Source organism: Protobothrops mucrosquamatus, unplaced genomic scaffold (genome assembly GCF_001527695.2).
Source record: "Protobothrops mucrosquamatus isolate PMUCROS unplaced genomic scaffold, P.Mucros_1.0 scaffold351, whole genome shotgun sequence".
In the NCBI taxonomy this organism is placed as follows: domain Eukaryota; kingdom Metazoa; phylum Chordata; class Lepidosauria; order Squamata; family Viperidae; genus Protobothrops; species Protobothrops mucrosquamatus.
Window position 1 is genome coordinate 672,002 of NW_015386686.1, and position 20,738 is coordinate 692,739.

A 20,738-nucleotide genomic window follows, 5' to 3' on the forward strand; every position below is an offset into this window, starting at 1 on the left:
GTATCAACAAATGTTTGTTGGAATGGTTAGTGAAGTCTGATCAATAATGTGTACCCACAGCCCTTTTCCTTCCATGTTTACTGGAGGTATTCTGTTTTTGGATCTGAAGAGGACAAGAAGAACTCTCAAAGGACGTATCACTAAAATTACAGTAAATGTAGACATGTTAATATTTTATGTTATTCCTATGACATAGAAGAAAACAATTTTCATCCATACCTCAGCCATTGTAAAAATCTTGTACATCTCTGGAAGAATAACTGGAGCAACAAGGGGCATCTGTGTGTCTGTTACCTCTCGAGTGAACTCTACAAGATATTATACATATACACATAACATAGCTAAATTATGGTTTCCCGGACATATTTTCAAGGAATACACCCTATTTCTATGCTGTTTATCTATTTTAATAGTACATTTATGCCCAAATGGGCAGGCAAAGAATAAAACTTTCCTTTGTAATTACTTATAATCTAGCTCTTCTAAATAACAAATTTACTGTATTTCTAGGCTCCATTATTTGAAATTATAGATGGGTTCAAATCTATCTTCATACATGTATACATTTTTTACACAATGAAAATCATATGGCCAAGCTAAAGAGTTCTAACTGAACTGATTCATTATCTGCCTCATGAGAACCAGACATATATCCATAATTTAATATTATGTATTGATTCTGTTACACAAAGGAATGTTGAAACTATTCTCTTATAGTCATCAGCTTCCTGGTTAACGTAAAATAGATTTACACAGACTATTATATTTGATATGAACATTCTGAGGTCTAAGAACTGCAGTCTAAGAACCACTATCATCAGTAGTTATCATTCATCCTGGATTCTTAGATACAATTTTTAACATGTATAACTTCAATTAATATAATCTGAGACATTGTTTAAGAAAATCATTTTTTGAACAGATATATCATGGGTTAGCAATCTCTAACATACAAGCTTCATACAGCCCATTAACACATTGATAAAATCTAGTTAAATTTCAAAGGCAGATGGGGTTTTTTTTGTTTCTTCCTTCCTGAATGAAGGAAAAATAGGAGGCTTTTCATTCCCACCTAACCTCTACAACTTGCTCCAAATCACTATTTTTAAGAGTTTAAGGGTGGGAATATGATCAGGAAACCTCTGAAAGTACAGTAAATTGCTTCCATCCCCATCCTTAACACACAAACACATATACACACACAAATTGCATTCCATACCACTTCCAACCTTTTAAATCTGAAAAAAAAAAAAGAAATACAGTACTTTGACCAAATTGTGTTGTAATCATTTGAATGTTTCCCATCCCTGAGATAAAAATGACACAACGTGATCCAACAGAGGCAGAGTTTTCTAGAGTTCTAGTGCCATTTTCCTTTCGTTTCAATGTCAGTACTTATAGAAATAAAGATCATGTCACACTGGATATCCAATGCCAGATGAATTAGTGACTGTCTATTAAGGAAAATAATATTTCCTAATGATTTAATGGAATGACATATTTTGTTGATTATTATACCCCAATACTACACAACTTTCATAAAAGGCTAGAGAGTCAAAAATCCTTGTTTATATTAAAAACACTGTACTGTGTACTTTTACTACAAGTACATCAAAATAGAAAGTATTTTCTATCTTAAAAATCAAAGCAAAAAGCCAAGTCAAGGTAGTAGAATTATCCAGTTAATAGCATATAAGACACAAATACCTGTAAGCACCCGCATAGCTCCATGCACTGCATTTAGATCCCCACTGACCAGCATTTCCATCAAGAGATTAAAAAGTTCAGGCCAAGCTTCAGGCCAGTCCCAATGTGCTATTGCTGAAACTGCATAAGCAACGCTTGAACGAACTTTGCTAATTGATTCCCTCAATCCATTGGGGAGCAGTTCCCTAATGGCAGCTTTTGCCTATGGAGGAAAAAAAGAGATGAACTTAGAAACAATGTCTGCACAGAACAGCAATATCTACAGGTGCCATCTCATTACTAATCAAAGATTATTAAATACCTGGAAAAAGGTGTCCTAAGGAAACATTGCTCTCTGATTTTAACTTGCATAAAAAGGAAATACAGTTTTCTTTCTTCTTCTACACTTGGGTATTGTATAATAGAATTTTTAAAAACAGGCATTACCCTTTCTGTAGTTTCAGGAGGTCTAAACTTCTCTGATTGGGAACACCAGTGAGTTTCCACGTATTGTTTCAAAATCACAGATGCTAGCTATGAATAAAAAAAACAGAATTAAGATTCCCAGATTTATTATTTCATATGATCTTTCATTTCTTCAAAAATTCAAAGAACAGACATGACTGGTTTTAGTTACAGAGGATTGCTGCTTTTTAGGCTCTAAAGTAAATATTAGTCATTATTTAACAAATTATACCTGCCCAGGAGACTGCATTACATTATATCATGAAGCAAGATATAACTTGAAGCTGACAGAGACAAGAAAACTTTTACAAACAGATACAATATTTTATTTAATGCTAATTTAAAATTATGTTTTTTAATTCTTTTACATAGTTTAAATGAAAGAATATTCCTATCCTTGAGCTCTATTGATAACAATTGTCTATTGTCTCAATCTGTATTTTAATATGACTAACTTGACATTAAGATTTTTTTTATTGTAACCCTATTTAATTTTACTTTAACCATTTAAATGTGAACTAATGTAGTCAATCTGGTCTGCCAATTCTAATTCAAGAAAGTCTTAAGTATGACACATAACTGTGAGTTAAACTAAGCATGATAAAGGACCAAAATGGCAGGGGCCTAACAGAGGCAGAAGAGATTAAGAAGAGGTGGCAAAATTAAACAGAAGAACTATACAAGAACGAGCTTAGCATCCCTGATAACCACAATGGGGTGGTCACTGACCTTGAGCCAGACATCCTAGAATGTGAAGTGAAATGGGCCTTAGGAAAGCTGAGCAACAACAAAGCTAATGGAGGTGACAGTATTCCAGCTGAGTTATTCAAAATCTTAAAAGACGATGCAGTAAAAGTGGTACACTCAATTTGCCAGCAAATTTGGAAAACTCAACAGTGGCCACAGGATTGGAAAAGGTCAGTTTACATTCCAATTCCAAAGAAAGGCAGTGCCAAAGAATGTTCAAACTATCGCACCATTGCACTCATTTCACATGCAAGTAAAGTTATGCTTAAAATCCTACAAGCTAGACTCCAGCAGTATGTGGATCGAGAACTTCCAGAAGTATAGGCAGGATTTCGAAGAGGCAGAGGAACTAGAGATCAAATTGCCAACATACACTGGATCATGGAGAAAGCTAGGAAGTTACAAAAAAAATCTACTTCTGCAAGTAACTGATACGATTTCGGAAACTAACACACCTAGTATTGTTTAACACCGTTCAAGAATTTCTCTACCCTCATGGTCTGGTAGAATAAACAGAGAACTCTTTGGATATACGCCCAGTTCTTCGTTGTCACTCTTGACCTGTACCTTGGTGACTAACCAAGTTTTAACCCTTTCCTCAGGCCGTTCCGACCTAAGACATGCCCTGCCTATTTAACTTATATACAGAGCACATCATGAGAAAGGCAGGGCTAGATGAATCAAAAGTTGGAATTAAGATTGCCGGGAGAAATATCAACAACCTAAGATATGCAGATGATACCACTCTAATGGCAGAAAGTGAAGAGGAACTAAAGAGCCTCTTGATGCGGGTGAAGAAGGAGAGTGCAAAAGTTGGCTTGAAACTCAACATTAAGGAAACCAAGATCATGGCATCCAGCCCTCTCAATTCCTGGCAAATAGATGGGGAAGAAATGGAGGTAGTGACAGATTTTATCTTCCTGGGCTCCAAGATCACCACAGATGGGGACTGCAGCCAAGAAATTAAAAGACGCTTGCTCCTGGGGAGGAAAGCTATGGCAAATCTAGACAGCATACTAAAAAAGCAGAGACATCACCCTGCCAACAAAAGTATGTATAGTCAAGGCCATGATTTTCCCAGTTGCAATGTATGGCTGTGAAAGTTGGACCATAAGAAAGGCTGAGCGCAAAAGAATTGAGGCCTTTGAACTATGGTGCTGGAGAAGACTCCTGCGAGTCCCCTGGACTGCAAGGTGATCGAACTGGTCAGTCCTAGAGGAGATCAACCCTGACTGCTCTTTAGAAGGCCAGATCCTGAAGTTGAAACTCAAGTACTTTGGCCACCTAATGAGAAGGAAGGACTCACTGGAGAAGAGCCTAATGCTGGGAAAGATTGAGGGCAACAGAAGAAGGGGACGACAGAGAATGAGATGGCTGGATGGAATCACTGAAGCAGTAGGCGTGAGCTTAAATGGACTCCAGAAGATGGTAGAGGACAGGAAGGCCTGGAGGAACGTTGTCCATGGGGTCGCGATGGGTTGGACATGACTTTGCAACAACAACAAAACAAAGCTTTCTGGAAACTGACTCCTGAGCAATGCCAGCATATTCTGGGCCAGACTATTTTTGGGGATTGGCTATCTCTCATTGTTTCTGCTCACCCCACCAGATTTAGTAGGGAAGGCTCCAGGTCTCTTCCATCAACAGTGCCATTATGTTGGACTTAGGAGTTGTGCCTTCGTTGTGACAGCATTTGCCTTGTGGAACCTCCAGAAATCCAGATGGCCCTGTTAACTTTCCATAAAGCATTTGACCCAGGAGATTAGGTAAGCTCTGTTGGCAGGACTCTTTGTATGAGTTATTTTTCTTTTATCTTTGGCATTGCCATTTAGAGGGTTAACTGTTGCTTTAATTTTAGCTGATACCCGAATCACATGAGATGAGTGGCCATATTAATCAGATAGCTGATAGACAGATGTTGGGCTAGAGCAGTGATGGCGAACCTTTTAGAGACCAAGTGCCCAAAAACTGGCCCCGCCCCACTCCACCCCGCCTGCCCGCAGGGCCACTCACCGCCTCCAGGGCCCGCCAGATCGCCCAGCAGCGCCATGGCAACCACGCCCTCTGCCTGCACCCCGCAGCATCAACTGTGCACGATGGGGCATGAGAGCAGTCTTGTCTACTCTGTCTGGCTGACATGTCCTTGGCTGCACTGCTCCGCATGGGCCACGCTCAGGAGCGACTCTCCTCCAGGGGGGCTGCTGGTGAGGGGGTCGCAGGGGAGGCAAGGCTGGGGCAACAGCACGTGTGCCCACAGAGAGGGCTCCAAGTGCCGCCTCTGGCACCCGTGCCATAGATTTGCCACCACTGTGCTAGAGCATTTATCTGGTTTCATTTTATACAAGCTTTATTTTTATTTTATTAAAAAATATTTTCCAAGTTAAAACAGATTTGTACTAGTTTGGAGAGTGAAATTGCCTTGCTTGCCCAGATTGAACCTATAGTGCAAAGAAATCAACTCATTCTATCCAGTATTAGCTATTAGCATAATGCAGTAATACACAGAAAATTGTTCAATATATAAATTGTTTAAATCTTTTGAACTGATTATTTGGAATGACTGACCTGACGAATAGCCAGGGCTCCTTGGGGATCTACAGTTAACTCTGCCAAATGGACACCAAATTCTGAAATGGAGAAAATAAAAATCATCACCCTAAGGACCAATAATAAAGCACCATCAACTCATGGGTCATATAATGGTGAAGAAACTATAGTATAATGACTTTATTCACAACCCACTCTTTATTATTTATGCAATTCATTCCCTACAGTTTTTTTCTGATTTTATGACTGTTCCCTATTGTTCATATTACTTTTTTTCACCTCATAGACAATAAAGAAAGCTTACAGAAAACAGAATAGAAGCAGTGTCTATGAATTATTTAAGGAAAATAATACTTTCCCATGTGAAGAAATATTCTTCAATGCTGAACAAATATGTGAAATAAAAAATATCTTCAATGATATAACTTCCACAGTCATTAACTAAAAAAAACTAAGCTATATAATCAATCCTTAGGATGGAACAGCAGCAGTAATGAATTTTCTTACCTAGTCTTTCCCAACTGGACATCCTGCAATTGTATTGGACTACCTGTATTTTTAGTGCATATTAAGGCTCTATATTTAAACCATATGCTTTTAGAAAAAAGGGGAAAATGGTACTTCATGGGTAAGTACATATATTCATTGGGAATGTAATTCTAAACATATATTTTATTTATTCGGTGTTTACCCCGACTTTCAAGGGTAGATCTTTTATCAGAGTTTAAATAAAAAATAATATAGTAAAATCAGTAAAATTACAACCAAAGAACAAAAGCACATAATAAATAATTCCTCCAATTTTAAAATTCTATTGCTACATTCTTATTACATGAATGCATAGAAAACAGAAAAGCCCAAATTAAAACAAATCAAACTGGATTATTTCCTGGTTGAAAGTGTTTACAATAATCTGCTGAAATTCATGTCAAAATTATATGATATCAGTAATTATCCTATAGTTTTTAGATTTCATGATAGCTAATGTGTAGCCACATAGGTCCTATCATAGGAACACATTCTTGACAAACTAGTAAAGCTCTAAAATCTACAACCAAATTCCTATCCAATCGTGCTCATCTCCATTTCTTAGTCAAGGGAACCAGCATTGTTCAAAGACACTTCAGTGGTCATGTGGCCAGCATGACTACTGTATGTAAAATCAACTATAAATATCCAAAACAAATTTTGATTTTGATCTTATTTGCTAAGTATATTACAATTTTCACAACTATGGTGATTCACTGCATGCATGAATCACCAAAGACACAAGTTTTGTTGAACAAATTATCTCAAGAATCATATTTTCAGGAATACTCATACTCAATAATGAAAAGCAAACCATATACTTAATTCTGATACATAGACTAATGTCTCCTTGTTTCCTCAAATAATTACTACTACTATGTTTAATTTATTCTACTGGTTTTAAATATACCAATAAGAATAAGTAAGGTAAAACAACACAGCACAATTTTTTTTTACATCATGGAAAATTTTGTCACCATGGTCTGCATTTATACAAGCTTTGTCAATCTTCGCTTGCCTCCACTAAGTAAAATTGACTTATCTAGTTTATGCCATTTGAAAGAAATGACTAACAGTTCCCCATTTTTGTGAGGTTAAGGGAGCACGGGATAGCACATAGTGTTTTCAATTGCAGCCAATGTGTCTAACTCTACACCCTGCCCCACACAGGAAAGTGTGTCCTGTTATTTTTCCAAATGGTTGTGAAAACTGAACTCTTTCGGGGAGCATTTGGAGGAGGATGAATTCCATCACTGGACTCCTATAATGGCTATTCCCATTTTTATCCCACTGTAAGCCAATCTGTCAGATAATGCATGTTATGCATTCTGAAAAGTTCTTAGAATTGCTGGAGCAAGTTATCAATAATGTATTTATATTTGTATTTCTAGTTTTAATATAATACAAATGTAAATTTAGTGAAAGAATACAATATGTTTAACATACAGCTCAAAAAAATAAATTACCTGGTTAGAAATAGCAGAACCATTTGATAGCTGTTGTGAACATATAAATTAGACATACCAAAGTTTCTGTGGTTGTGCTATGCCATTACATAAAAACACCATGCTATACAATAGAGCAGTGTTTCTCAACCTTGACAATTTTAAGGTATGTGGACTTCTACTCCCAGAATTCCACAGCCAGCAATGCTGGCTGTGGAATTCTGGGAGTTGAAGTCCACATGCCTTAAAATTGTCAAGGTTGAGAAACACTGCAATAGAGATTGCTAATAAAAATGGAAACATGACATGTCTTTAACAATGTGTACAGTATCCTGGAAGGGACACTACGCAACTTCATTATTGTTCCACCTGCCTTTATTATATGTGTCCACATGTCTGCACACACATCATGCTGCAATTTTAGGATTTTTTTTTCCTGTTTCTTTAATTAGTTACAATAGTTTAGCCTGGAAATCAGAAGGCAACAGTTTTTGCGACTAACAAATTTTATTAAGAGCCAAAGTTACATGAGCTAACTTTTTATATCTCATTTTATCAGATGCAAACGGGGTAGAATGTTCTAGGATATAAATTGGGATGAATTTAAGGGGAAGCAAGGCAGCTTGGTTATACAAATGCAGGTTGTATGAGAGATCTGGGCTTAGTGTAAACCTTAGCTCGTTTCTTTTGTGGCTTAGTGTATCGTGCAAACCAGATCAACTTAGATTATGATTCAAGATATTATGCAGATCCAGAAAAAGGGCTAATTCATAACCAAGTTAGACATATTGTATAAATATCTAAGACAGTGTTTCTCAACCTTGACCATTTTAAGGCATGTGGACTTCAACTCCCAGAATTCCACAGCCAGCATTGCTGGCTGTGGAATTCTGGGAGTTGAAGTCCACATGCCTTAAAATTGTCAAGGTTGAGAAACACTGATCTAAGACATTTTTTTTTCCAGTTTCTTTTCAGGGAAAAAAACTGGAATAGGAATCTGGTACCTCCAAGATTGTGGGGAAAAGAAATGATTGGCTACCGGATCCTGAAATGAACCCGGAACCAAAAAAAAAAAAGAGGAGGCGAGTTCTCCCTTACTTCACTTTCCTTTTCAGGAATCACTCGCGCCCCGAAAGGGGATCTCTCGCTCCGCCCTCGCTTTCGGCAACAGCTTTTCCCCTCGCCGAAGTAAAAAGGGGAGAGGTCAGCTACGACTGCAAAGACTCGAGGCTCAGAAGGCCAAAGCCCACAGCAGGACCCCACGGCCTTCTGTCCTACAGCCCAGGCATTACCTTCAGCTCCGGTCGACTTACCCTCCGTCACCTCCAGCACCTTCACCTGCTCCTCAGCTGCAGCCCGGACGCCCTGCACCGGACAGAGGATCCCGTTCAGGGTCTCCACGAGGGCTTCTTTCAGTCCCTGAGCCACGGGTCCAGGCCCGCCGCCCGCCACCGCTCCCGACATCCCGCCGTATCCGCCAGGCTGCCCCGCGCTGGGCGGGAGGAAAGGCGCGCAGGAAGCTCCGTGGAAGAGCGCGCGCGAGACAGAGAAAAAGAGAGAGAGAGAGAGAGAGAGAAAGAGTGGAAAGAAAAAGAGGCGGCACCGGAGGGTCGCGGGTGGTGCCGCCACGTGCCAAAGGCGCCCGCAACGACGCTCTCTCCGAGAGCGACGCCTGCAAAAAATCAGCCGGAAAGATTCCCGGAGAGCGCCCCTTGAGGCTCTTACATGCGCGTTAAAAGGAGCTTAAAAATCGCCCGAGTTTTTTTTATTCTGCCCCCAAAACGGTTCTCCACAATTATTGCATGTCAGGGGTAGGCAACCTCGGCTCTTTTATGACTCATGGACTTCAACTCCCAGAATTCCTGAGTCAGCTATGCTGACTCAGGAATTCTGGGAGTTGAAGTCCATGAGTCATAAAAGAGCCGAGGTTGCCTACCCCTGTACTAGCTATATCGCACGGCCGATCTTTCCTTTGACAATACATATAGAATTGGGCATTGTCTGATGTTGCTGACAGAGGCCAGCCAAAATCTCGTAAAGACGTCTTGCCAGACAGGAGGCGGAATTTATGCATCTTTACTCAGAAATACAGGTAGTCCTCTACTTAAAACGGTTCATTTAGTGCAGGGCTTGTCAAACTTGGCCCTTTTATGACTTGTGGACTTCAACTCCCAAAGTTCCTCAGCCAGGCGCGCTAGCTGAGGAATTCTGGGAGTTGAAGTCCATAAGTCATAAAAGGGCCAAGTTTGAAGAGCCCTGATTTAGAGACTGTTCAAAGTTAGAAGGGTACTAAAAAAGTGACTTATGACCATTTTTCACAGTTACAACCATTGTGGTATCCGTGTAGTCATGTGATCAAAATTAAGACGCTTGGCAACTAGTTTTTATTTATAATGGTTGCAGTGTCCCAGTGTCATGTGAACAGCTTTTTGTGAGTTTCTGACAAGTGAAGTCAATGGGGAAGCCAGATTCACTTAACAACCGTGTTATTAACAACTGCAGTGATTCACTTAAGAACTGTGGCAGGAAAGGTCATAAAATGGGGTGAAACTCACTTAACAAATGTTTCACTTAGCACCATAAATTTTGGTCTCAATGGTGTTCGTAAGTTGAGGACTACCTATAAAAGACACTGATTGTAACAAAGCTGCCCTTAAGGATGTGTGCGTAAAGTGAATTGCAGACCCATTTAGTCAAATTCATAGGCTGAGCAAAATTTCCTCTGGTTAGAAGTGATCACCTGGGAATGCTGGACCTGTTGGTTACATTGGCAGTAGGCAGAGATTTAAAAGCATTTTTATTCTGAAGATCCCTACTTAAATGTCGGCCTAACAATTCTTTAAACCAATTGTCAGAAACTGAAATCTAAGAAGCTATATGGGATCCAATTACTTTGATCTTTTTCAGTAGCCCACTGAAAAATTTGTCCATTTGTTTACCTCAGAATTCCATAACATGAGGTCTTCTCCTTAGATAGATTATAACTTCCATTGTCCCAATTAACACTGATTTGATGGAACTATATTCCAACCCTGAACAGACTTGTGTTTTAAACACAGGGAAATGTCCTCCTTTGCTTACAAATTGGCCTGAAAACAAAAAAAAAAAGGAACGCACAGCTTTTCAGACAGATTGGTACCTTAATTATATGGCCCTATTCCAAAGTAGTTATATAAAGTTATATAAAATTGCAGTGTTAATTTCCAAGTCGTGTTTTAAAGGCCCATTTCAAAGCTTTGAACATCAGCTGACTAGCAATAAAACAGACTCTGGATTGCACATCAGTACAAACCATGGTATAATTTGGTGTTGGCTTGGGTGTTATATAGTCTTACTAATATGATTTCTCAATAATGGTTATGGCTTAGAATATAGGATAAACTTAGGTATTGGTATGATAAAGAGGTGTCTGTTTCTTTTTAACCTTTAGTTATTTGGCCACCAAAATCATCATTAGTGATTCTCTTGCTGGCCAGGCCTGACAAAGTACAAATCCAAGACATTACTATCTATGGAAATCCTCTTGATATTTTTCCAGAACGTAAAGCATGAGTTACCAATTTGACTATTGATCAGTCCTGCTTAAATTGATGGGACTATTGTGATTCTTTTTCCTTATGCTATTTGCAGCCTGAAGAATTGCATATGTGTAAAATTATTTTTCATAAGCAATGTAACTATTTCAGCAATGAATTATCTGGTACTTTTAAAAAATGTCCTTTCCAGTTTTACCTTTCCCCACCTTAATTTTAACAGTGAGCTATGACAGAGCGCTGATAGGAACCACACTTGGGCTGCAGGTTGGCATCTGCCTGTTGCCCATTTCACAAAGTAATGTGGCATATGGAAGATGGTGGGAAAATGAATGGCTCCACTTGTACATGCTGTGTGCTTGAAAAATAAAAATGGAAGAGCTACACCTCGTATTCCTTGAGCATCAGAGCATCCCAAACACTCTTAGTACCAAAAAGGCTGCAGCCACATGATGACTGACATGGTATAGAACAAATATTATATAACTAGATATATAGATGGCTAATAATTCTCATCAATGAATAGATTTAGTTTATTATCTAGTTGCATTTTAGGTAACCCTCTTGATTTGTCCTGATTTTTTTTTAAATGAAAAATGAGAGCAACCATAATGGAGTGTATGGTGTATGTGGTGTATGGATGTTTAACATTTAACTTTTCTTGCTGATTGGGAAGATGTAGTAATCCAGGGTTTTCCTGAAGGAAATAAGATTTTATAAACAAAAAAGAAAAAGTAAAAAAAAGTAATGTCCCTCTCCTTATCCTCATACACATTCTTCCTTCCAGAAAGGTTGTTTTTCCAACTCTTTTCCATATTTCAGGAGGATATGATTAAGCACTGAAAGGATTTTATAAAAAAACTAAAATTCCATTGGGTGATACTTTCAATACTTTCAAATTTTGTTTTTATCAGCATTCTTATGGCCAATACTCAAGCAGTTCCTTCAAAATTCTGCAATATGTGTCCCCTTATACAAATACCATTTTACTACAGAGAATCAGAGAGACCTATTACTGTACTGTATTATCCTGCCTCAAGCAAGCAAGCATTTCTTTGTAGCAATCACAAAATTAATGTTTTCCTTTTGAAATAGTGCTGCTCTGGAGGAGCTTGGGAATACCAAATACTTGGTAAAATGAATAAATAAAATGTTGTAATGTTGATTGTACATTTTTATACTTTTCTTTATTGATGCAACAGATTTTCTTCCTTTGCCAGACCCTTTACCCCCAAGACTAGAAGCAATTTTATTTCCCTAAAAAAATTAAGCTGTCTTGACATCACAGCTTAAAAATAGTATTGCTTGAGAACTGATATATTTATAGAATTGAAATGACTACCTTCGATTTTCAAAGTGCTGAATCTCTAAAATATTTAATAGCCACTTTCATAAATACTATCACTTCGAAGTGCATAGAATTTGTGGAAGGAGCAAATATCAAAATTAGGAATTACCAGGGCCTTTTTTCTCATAGAACGCCCAGAACGGAGTTCCGGCACCTTTTTTGTATGGAACCTTGTATGACATGTGTGAGTTCTGGCACCTTTTTTTTTTTTTTTAGAAAAAAAGCACTGGGAATTACAATGTTTTTTTCAAGATGTTTATGGGGACGTGACTGAAATAGTATTCCTGTGTGGCAATAATAGTATAGGGTTTAAATCTTTTGCCTTTTCTGTTGTTTATCTTTTTTTTTTAGTATATTCACATATTTCTTGCATTGTTGGAAAGTTCCTGCTCTCAACAATCTAGTAGCTCAGATTTCTTAAGTGGCAGTTATATGCCTGCTTTTCACTTCAGATGAATGGATCACAGCTGCTACTTGAATAGTTTGTGTCCCAATTGGGTAGAAGCTGCTTACTTATAGGTCAGTATAAAGTATGAAGGCACCAAATAATAAAAGGAAGAAGACAAGCATATTTCATGCACAGGGATGTAGAAAATATAATCCAATATAAGCAGGAGAACTTGAGCTCTAAAATGCTGCAAAAGAACTACAAAGCCTTTAATATAATTAGGAATGACATCTGATGAGATTTCTTTCCTTATAAAAGTGCATTCATCTTAGGTTTTAGATTTAACATTTGCCATAGATTTGATCCTGTTGTTTTTAGAGTTAAAAAACTTAAATCTTGCTTTTTCAAAAAAAACACTTTTCAACTGGAATATAAATATTACTAACAAATGCACTCATCTACTAGTAAAAATATTTTCTCACAAATTATAGTCCAGTGCTTTCAAAGGATAAACAAACTTAAATGGGATTTATTTTTATAAGTAGAAAATCATGTGAGCCCTTTGTTGTTTCAAACATCAAAGCTTTTTAGTTATGTGCAAGTATCCATTTTATCTTTGCTCCTTGGTTTACTCTTAGACATTTTTCTTTTAGTATTATTTATTCAATTTGTATATGACCCAATTTCCGATGATTCTGGGAGGGCCACAAAAACATGTATAAAACAATAAAACATAGAAATAAAAGAAACAGATGGCAAAAGCAGAAACAAATGCACCCACTCCTTAAAAATAGCTACACCCTTCTTAGCCAAGTGCCTGGGTGAGAAGTCAAGTCTTCAAAGCCCTCCATAAAACACCAGTACTGTGAAAAGTCACCCACCTCTTGGGAGGGATCCTCATTCCAAAGGACAGATAATGTGACAGAGAAGGCAGGCTTCCAGGTCCTGATAGGTGGAATTGTTTAATAGAAGGAACCTGGAGAACATCAATACTGCTGATTGACACTGCAGCCAGACAGATATTAGAAGAGATAGGTGGTCCCTCAAGTAATCAGATCATATGCCATACAGGTATAGCGCTTTATAGGTAACAACCAGCATCTTCAATTACACCCAGAAACAATGATGTTGCAAAGGAATACTGAAGTATGCTTATTATTGCCTGTGCTGCTGCATTCTGGACCAAGTGAAGCTTGTGGGTGGTCTTCAAGAACCGCCCCATGTAGAACACATTGTAATAATCAAGCCATAGGATAACCAGGGCACAAGTGGCCATCTGAACAGCATCCTAATTTGGATACAATAAAATTAGTGCACCAGATGAAGCTGTGCAAAAGCTTCCCTGGCCACAGCTACAATTTATTAATTAAGCAGGTAGTATGAGTCCAGGAAGTTCCCCAGATTGTGTATCCAAGATTAAAGGTGGAACTTGCTAAGATTTGGGTAGCCCAAATACCACAGCCTCCAAGCACTGAGACAGAATCTTGAAAGATTCTTTTTCTTCTTCCATTGCATTTATATCCTACCTTTCCCAACCGTATATATAGCAATATCATTTCATTATCCCCAAATCAACCAAAAGGTAGATTGGGCTGAGAGTGAGTGAATGGCCCAAAGGCACCAAGTAAGCAAAGATTTGAACCTGTATCATCTTATACCTTCACAATACCTTAATTCCTTATTTTGTTCCTTACATTTTGAATGTTTTTCTTAATGACCAATGCAACAATTTTTCTTCTCCCACATTATATTCAGATAGGACTACTGATCTAACACAGCCTGTTTCTAAGAATCATTTACCTGATCTTAGCCATATTTGTGTCTACTATAGGTAAGAACCATCACAAAATTGTACAAGATTGTCCACATATTTGTCATAAAATAACAAACTACCAGGTTTGTCCCAGATGTGACCTACAAGGAGTCTTTTGTCTGTTTGATTTTTTAAAATAATAATGCTTTCCAGGATGAAAAAGAGTAATTAATCTGAATATGCAGTGGCATAGATGCTTTTAAAAAAATATGTGAAAAAGTGCCATAAAAGTGGTTGCAATTCAACTTCTCTTAAGACACCAGTGTTGAATTTTGTAACATAACCATTTGTTTATTCCACAATATAAACTGCAACATTTGATACAAGCTACCAAAAAAGAAAAAGCCAAAATACAGCTGTGGCCATTACTTTACAGAGCTTTCTTGTCTCCTACATCACTAGTGTCATCAGTGATACTAGAACCTAAACATTTGCTTCCTGTACATTAACCAATGCTAAAAGCACCAACACGCTGTTTGGAATTATAATTCCAGTCACTGAAAGCAGACACAAGTTATTGCTCAGATAAATAAATCTAGTCTACAAAATCAAAATGAGGAAAATCTAACATTTTTAAAAATGTTCAAGAGTAAACAGGGATTTCTTCAAAAAGTGAATTATGGGGATGTTTAGTGCACTGCTTTGCATCTAGACAGAGCTGATTTAAGTGTGCTGGTAAATTCCAAAGAGGTAATTGAATGCTATACATGAAAAGGTGCACATCTTGATGCCTTCCAAACAGGCGAAAATCCCTGGACCAAAAGAGTCAGCATTTCAAACCTTAATAACCACAAACAGTTTAAAGAATAAAAATACAAAAGTGTCAAATTGTTTTAAGTCTGAAAAAATGATCCCATGAGGACAGAAGTAGCACCATTTGCAATGTGGCTTTAAAACCAGCCCAGTGGCTTTATGGAGAAAAATCTCATTTTCTCTTCTACAGTCCTGAATGCTCATCAAATTATTTACTTTCAATATGGAGAATCTTTTCTGGTACAGCTTGTACAAATATAGTCTTCTTTTTCTGCCATCTCTGGAGAAACACCCACACACACTTGATGAAACCACTGATTGCAGCAGCCATCACACTGGACCCAGTCCACCTAGGCAGAAAAAATCCAGAAAAGTCCTCAGTATATAGCATTATTATATATGTCTGTTTACAGTCAAAATTTCAACAATGTATGTCATGCTATCCACCAGGCCTAGTTTTGAATACTATGTCTTAAGAAAGAGGTAGATAACTAAGATCCTCCAACAGTATAGAAAACAAAATGCTAATTTTCTATAGATGTAAAATGAACCATGTGGGAGCATTATTATTTAAGAGACTTAAATCATTCTAATGGTCTTAAAATGTGAGATATAGATTACAGATGAATGCGAGAAGAAACCTGTTGATGATAAAAGTAGCTTAACAATGAACTAGCTACCAGGAAAGCTGGTTTTGCCCTTCAATGAAAATTTGTCAGCAGACGGGACGTTGTTAAAAAAATACCTTAACTCTGAATTCCTTTAATTAAGTAGAGCAATGGAATAGATATCCTTTTATTATGTCCTGTAATTTTTATTCCATTTACTCCACAAGTGTTTGTTTCAATTTACCTCATCACCTTCAGGCTGTAGGCAGTTGACAGCTGGACAAATGGCATTCTCATCTTCAGAGTCTTCCTGTTCAGAGAATGACATTTCTGAAAAAAGCAACTGATTTTCGTCGGTATGCTGGATGCCAAGCAGCCCCTCTTGTTCTAATTTGCTCAACTCCCTCAAATGAGTCAATTTCATTTTTTTCTTGTTTGGAGCTATTTTTCTTACTCTTGCTCTCATCTCACTGCAGAAATTCTCTCTTTCAAAGCGTCTCTTCAGCTTCTTTTCCATAGAACAAATTCCATCTCTCTTCCCTCGACAATCATTCTATAAGAAACATATTTTAAATTAAATACTATGTTAACCATTTCTTATGCTTATTTTTTCATGCAGCAATTCTCTATAAGAAGCATATTTGTAGCAATGTACTTAACTTTGGATAATTATAAAAATAATCTGTACACTCTCTTGTTGTATAGCTTTACAATGTCTTTTTCTTAGTGTTTATGTAGGCTTGAATTAATTAATACAATTTTATTTTTAAAAATTGTGAAAGGGATAGTGTATTATTTGGTAAGCGTGGATTCTCCTTTTAACCAGTATTTCCACTTGTTAAAAGCCAATAACCTTTTTTTTTTGCGAGAGATGTATCTTCACTATAGCAAAGTTTATGTCTCATGGAAAGCCCTGGGCTACAAGTGGTATTTTAACTTTTTCCAGTATCTCCTAATAATGGTCTATCTTGTTCATATCACCAGCCACCCCTTCCTCCTCTACCTTCATAGTGCTTACTGCCCCAGGTACTAGAGAATAGTGTATGGAAGGCCAAATAGGCAAGCCAACATTGACCTCTAACATTCAAGAGGTCAAAATGTGGAACAGTGGAGTTAAGTTACAAATGAAAGCAGAGTCCATTGAATGTTAGAATACATTTCCTAACAGAAGTAGAATTTCAGAAATAGAATTGATTAGCCAGAGAAACTGTAGGTTCCCTTCACTGGATATGTTCCAAAAAAAGGTTAGATGCTATCTATGAAAGATCCTTTAATTTTATTCCCTGCACTGAACAGCGGAATATTGGCTGGCATCTTCTAAATTCTACAGAAAAATTCTACAGGAACTTGATGGGCCCTCTTCATTACAGCCACCTCCACAGAAGGTCAGGAAGCACAATGGTGCTGTTGAGGAGGGCTATATAAGAAGAGTGAGATGAAGGTGGAGTCTTCCTGGTAGCTGGCAAGCATGATAAAAAGAGAAAAAGAGAAAACTCAGAACAGTGTCTGCATTAATTTAGTTCTCCTGATAAGAGTAGGAATAATAAAAAATATTCTTAAGGATGTATCTGTGGATCCCACTGCACTCACAATGACATGCTGAGGAATGAGCTGAGAGTTGAAATGTACGACTGGTACAGTAGGAAAATTACCATGGATACACTGATATGTATACACTGATTAGCCACATCCACAATGCTTGTGGCACTTTTTTTTTAACATTTTGGAAATGCCCTTGATTACTCTTCACTTCTTCTAGAGCAAGTAAAATATTTTTTTAAAAAAAATCTACTCTTCCAGAAACTGTGCCCAAGCAATGCTACAGTTTCTAAGAGTCTAGTCCAATACTTACTTTTTCACTTGTTGGTCCTACTAATGACGTTTGCTTTGTAAATAAGATCTCATATAGTTCTTGTATTTCAGGTAGTGATACTTGTAGTAATTGGGCTTCCATCATTAGCTCATTCAATTCTGTACTTATGGCTACAACAAATCCAAGATAAATTTTTTTTAATTCTCCAGAGGTGACAAAGGAAATTCATTTTACAAACACTTATATTTGTATAATAATACACACACCTATGTTCATTTATACATTAACCATAAATATTTGATTTATGACCACAAAATCAGAAAGATTCAAAGCAATCAGCATTAAAGTGTGAATAAAAAAATCATACAAAAAATGCCAAAATTAAACATTAAGAAGCAGTTCCAGCCATTCCTCATCAATTATCACTCAGCAGGATCACAAAACACCTTAGACATGGCCTATCCAAAAAGGGTCTAAGACAACTCGTGGCCAACTCATCACGGTGATCTCACTGTGGCCAACTTGCCATGGGACAACTTGCCGTGGTCAATTCACCATAGGCAAACTCACCAGGGGACAAACTCAACGTGATGTTATCTGTCACTATTTCTTCAACATTATTTTCATTTTTGTCCATTTCCACAAAAATGGATATAATGTCAAAGAGACAGTTGTGGATAACATTTATCGCATTGAGTTATCCCATGGAATTGTCCTGAGGCAAGATGTCCCATGGCAAATTGATCGCAGCAAGTTGGCCACAGCAAGTTGGCCATGGTGAGTTATCCCATTCTGGTCCAAAAAACTTAGGTTTTCAATGCTTTTCTAAGATAGAGAGTAAGGTAGCCAAATGGATCTCTAAGAGAAATAGTACTCTCGGAGGCAGGAGTGGCAACAGAGATGCCACGAGATGTATTTATTTATTTTATAACTGAATAAGATTGTCCTGCTCTAAACAACTCTGGATAATGTACAATAGAATTCATCATATAATGCATTTTTAAAGCCCATGTGCCATAAAAATTCCCAACCATTAAAAGACAAGCAAATATGCAAGAGTCAGCAGCTTCTTTAACTGGGGACACAGCCAGGTTTTCTGAGTATTTTTAACACAACCAGAGTGGGGACCAAATATATTTTGGGAGGGATAGTATTCCAAGGGCAGATACTGTGACAAAGGTATATACTTCCTAGCCTCCATCAGATAGGGTTATTTTACTGAGAGGGCCTGGGGCACACCCATGCTATCAGATCTTATAGGATGGTAAGAGACATGAGCTATCTCATAATGTATTTAGGATTTTATACTTCAATACCAGGAAGTAAAAATACTTACTATGAAGGGGGATGCAATTTTGTCCTGTAGAAAAAGGTGAATGTAAATGCATTGATCTGTTATTCCACTCATGAGGCAATGAGAAAGATGTGGCACCAATTGTCTGTGAAACCTGATTTTAAAAAAAATTAAACATTTTTTTCTTGTAATAGTCTATAAACATGAATGACTAATACATTGGTATGTATAGTATTATTGATTAAATCAGAATTGTCTACTTCATACTTTACCTTTAGAAAGTTACATTTTTGTTCCCATTCATTTTGGGACCAAAATATGCAATACAATTTTAAAAGAAAATTAAGTCTTTACAAGGAAATCAGTAATAGCACATTTGATTAAGAAGTCAGGAATTTAACCAATTTAATTATTGTTTCCATGTAGTTTGATGTAAAGCATAAAACTAGAGTTATTAAACTGAGAAAAGAACAAATCATTCTAAAAATAAGCAATATAGGGGAGAGAGAGGATTATCTATACTGTGTGCCTAATGTTTTTAAGCTGCTTCAGTTGCCACTCTAATCAGTAGATATATCCATTTCACAAGGAAGGGAGCAACATAAATTGCTTCTGCATCTTATGCATAGATATCACCACAGATCACTAGGAAAAACACTAGACAGACTTTGCTCTGAATTAGTCCTTTTCTTATATTCTTCTTCTTCTTTTCCTTCTTTTTCCAAATTCCCATTCCCTCACACCCTAAGACAGTCAGCTGATCTGGTTCAAGATTGACTGAGTTTGAGATTGACTGTCTCAAATAACATCACAATAGTTGATTGAAGAGTACTTTGAAAGTCCAAAGTAAAGGGATGTTTATACACAGCTTCATAACAACCAAGCAGATTGGAAAGAAAAACAATCCAAGGAAAAATTATCTATTCACTTCTATATGGGAAGATTTTTGACAATGACATCAAGTAGCTGAAATCTGTAGGTAAACTGGCAAAGGGCAATATTCATGGACAAATGTACTAACAGTTAATAAATATATATATATATGAATCAAGACCAAATACTTAAAATAGCTTGAAATACATTGATAGCATTTTATCTGAATAGAAGTTTCTCAAAATTTAATACCGTGCAACTATATTTATTATTGGATCAGGCACGTGCATCCATTTATATGCACACTATACCCATTCACTGTTGAGTCAATGAGGCTTTCATTTATCATCCCAGAAATACGTTAAATCATTGGCCATTGTTTATTCTGAAGAAATAGAGAATCCTCACAGCTGTCAGTCCAGCTACTTGTGTTCAAGAACCACACTTGTGGTTAAGGCCTTCAGAAGGTGGCATGCAGTTGAGTCCAACCTGTGGTTAATACTTCATTGCAAGACAGAGTGAAGCCATATTCCCTGAAGGACATGGCTGTGCACTCCCTTCTTAAGAGGTCTTTTTTGAACCTTCAAGCATCTGTCATCCAGTCTCCAATTTTCCCTACCTAGGGAAGGCTGCATTGATAATATGAACTCAGCTTCAGAGGACTCTAGATGAAATGAATTATCTGCACCATTTTCAGTTTGTTTTCAAGCTGAGTTACGGTAATGAAACAGCACTGGTCCCTCTTATGGAAGACCACTAGAGGACTGAGGACGGGCCCTCGTGGATCTCAACAGTTTTCAAAGCCATCAACCATATTAACCTTCTGGCCTGGTTTCAGGAGTTGCGGGAAGCATTATTTTCCAGTGGTTCTCTTCCTCCATGGCCAGTTCCACTCGG

The 20,738-nt window shown here is 37.4% G+C and overlaps 2 protein-coding genes across 2 annotated transcripts in view; both read right to left on the reverse strand.

Annotated features, from left to right (window-relative positions):
- IPO9 (importin 9) overlaps positions 1-8,882 on the reverse strand; it is a 39,030-nt gene extending 30,148 nt beyond the window's left edge. The window contains exons 1-5 of the mRNA XM_015815586.1: positions 8,732-8,882; positions 5,464-5,525; positions 2,134-2,220; positions 1,708-1,909; positions 220-308 (exon numbers count right to left, since the gene is read on the reverse strand). Coding sequence (XP_015671072.1) covers positions 220-308; positions 1,708-1,909; positions 2,134-2,220; positions 5,464-5,525; positions 8,732-8,882 — 591 coding nt within the window. The remainder of the gene's footprint in view (positions 1-219; positions 309-1,707; positions 1,910-2,133; positions 2,221-5,463; positions 5,526-8,731) is intronic.
- Positions 8,883-14,765: 5,883 nt separating this feature from the next.
- The window catches only part of KDM5B (lysine demethylase 5B), a 57,697-nt gene continuing 51,724 nt past the window's right edge, over positions 14,766-20,738 (reverse strand). The window contains exons 25-28 of the mRNA XM_015815578.1: positions 19,011-19,122; positions 17,714-17,844; positions 16,106-16,414; positions 14,766-15,603 (exon numbers count right to left, since the gene is read on the reverse strand). Of these exons, the coding sequence (XP_015671064.1) occupies positions 15,472-15,603; positions 16,106-16,414; positions 17,714-17,844; positions 19,011-19,122 (684 nt within the window). The 3' untranslated portion in view covers positions 14,766-15,471. The remainder of the gene's footprint in view (positions 15,604-16,105; positions 16,415-17,713; positions 17,845-19,010; positions 19,123-20,738) is intronic.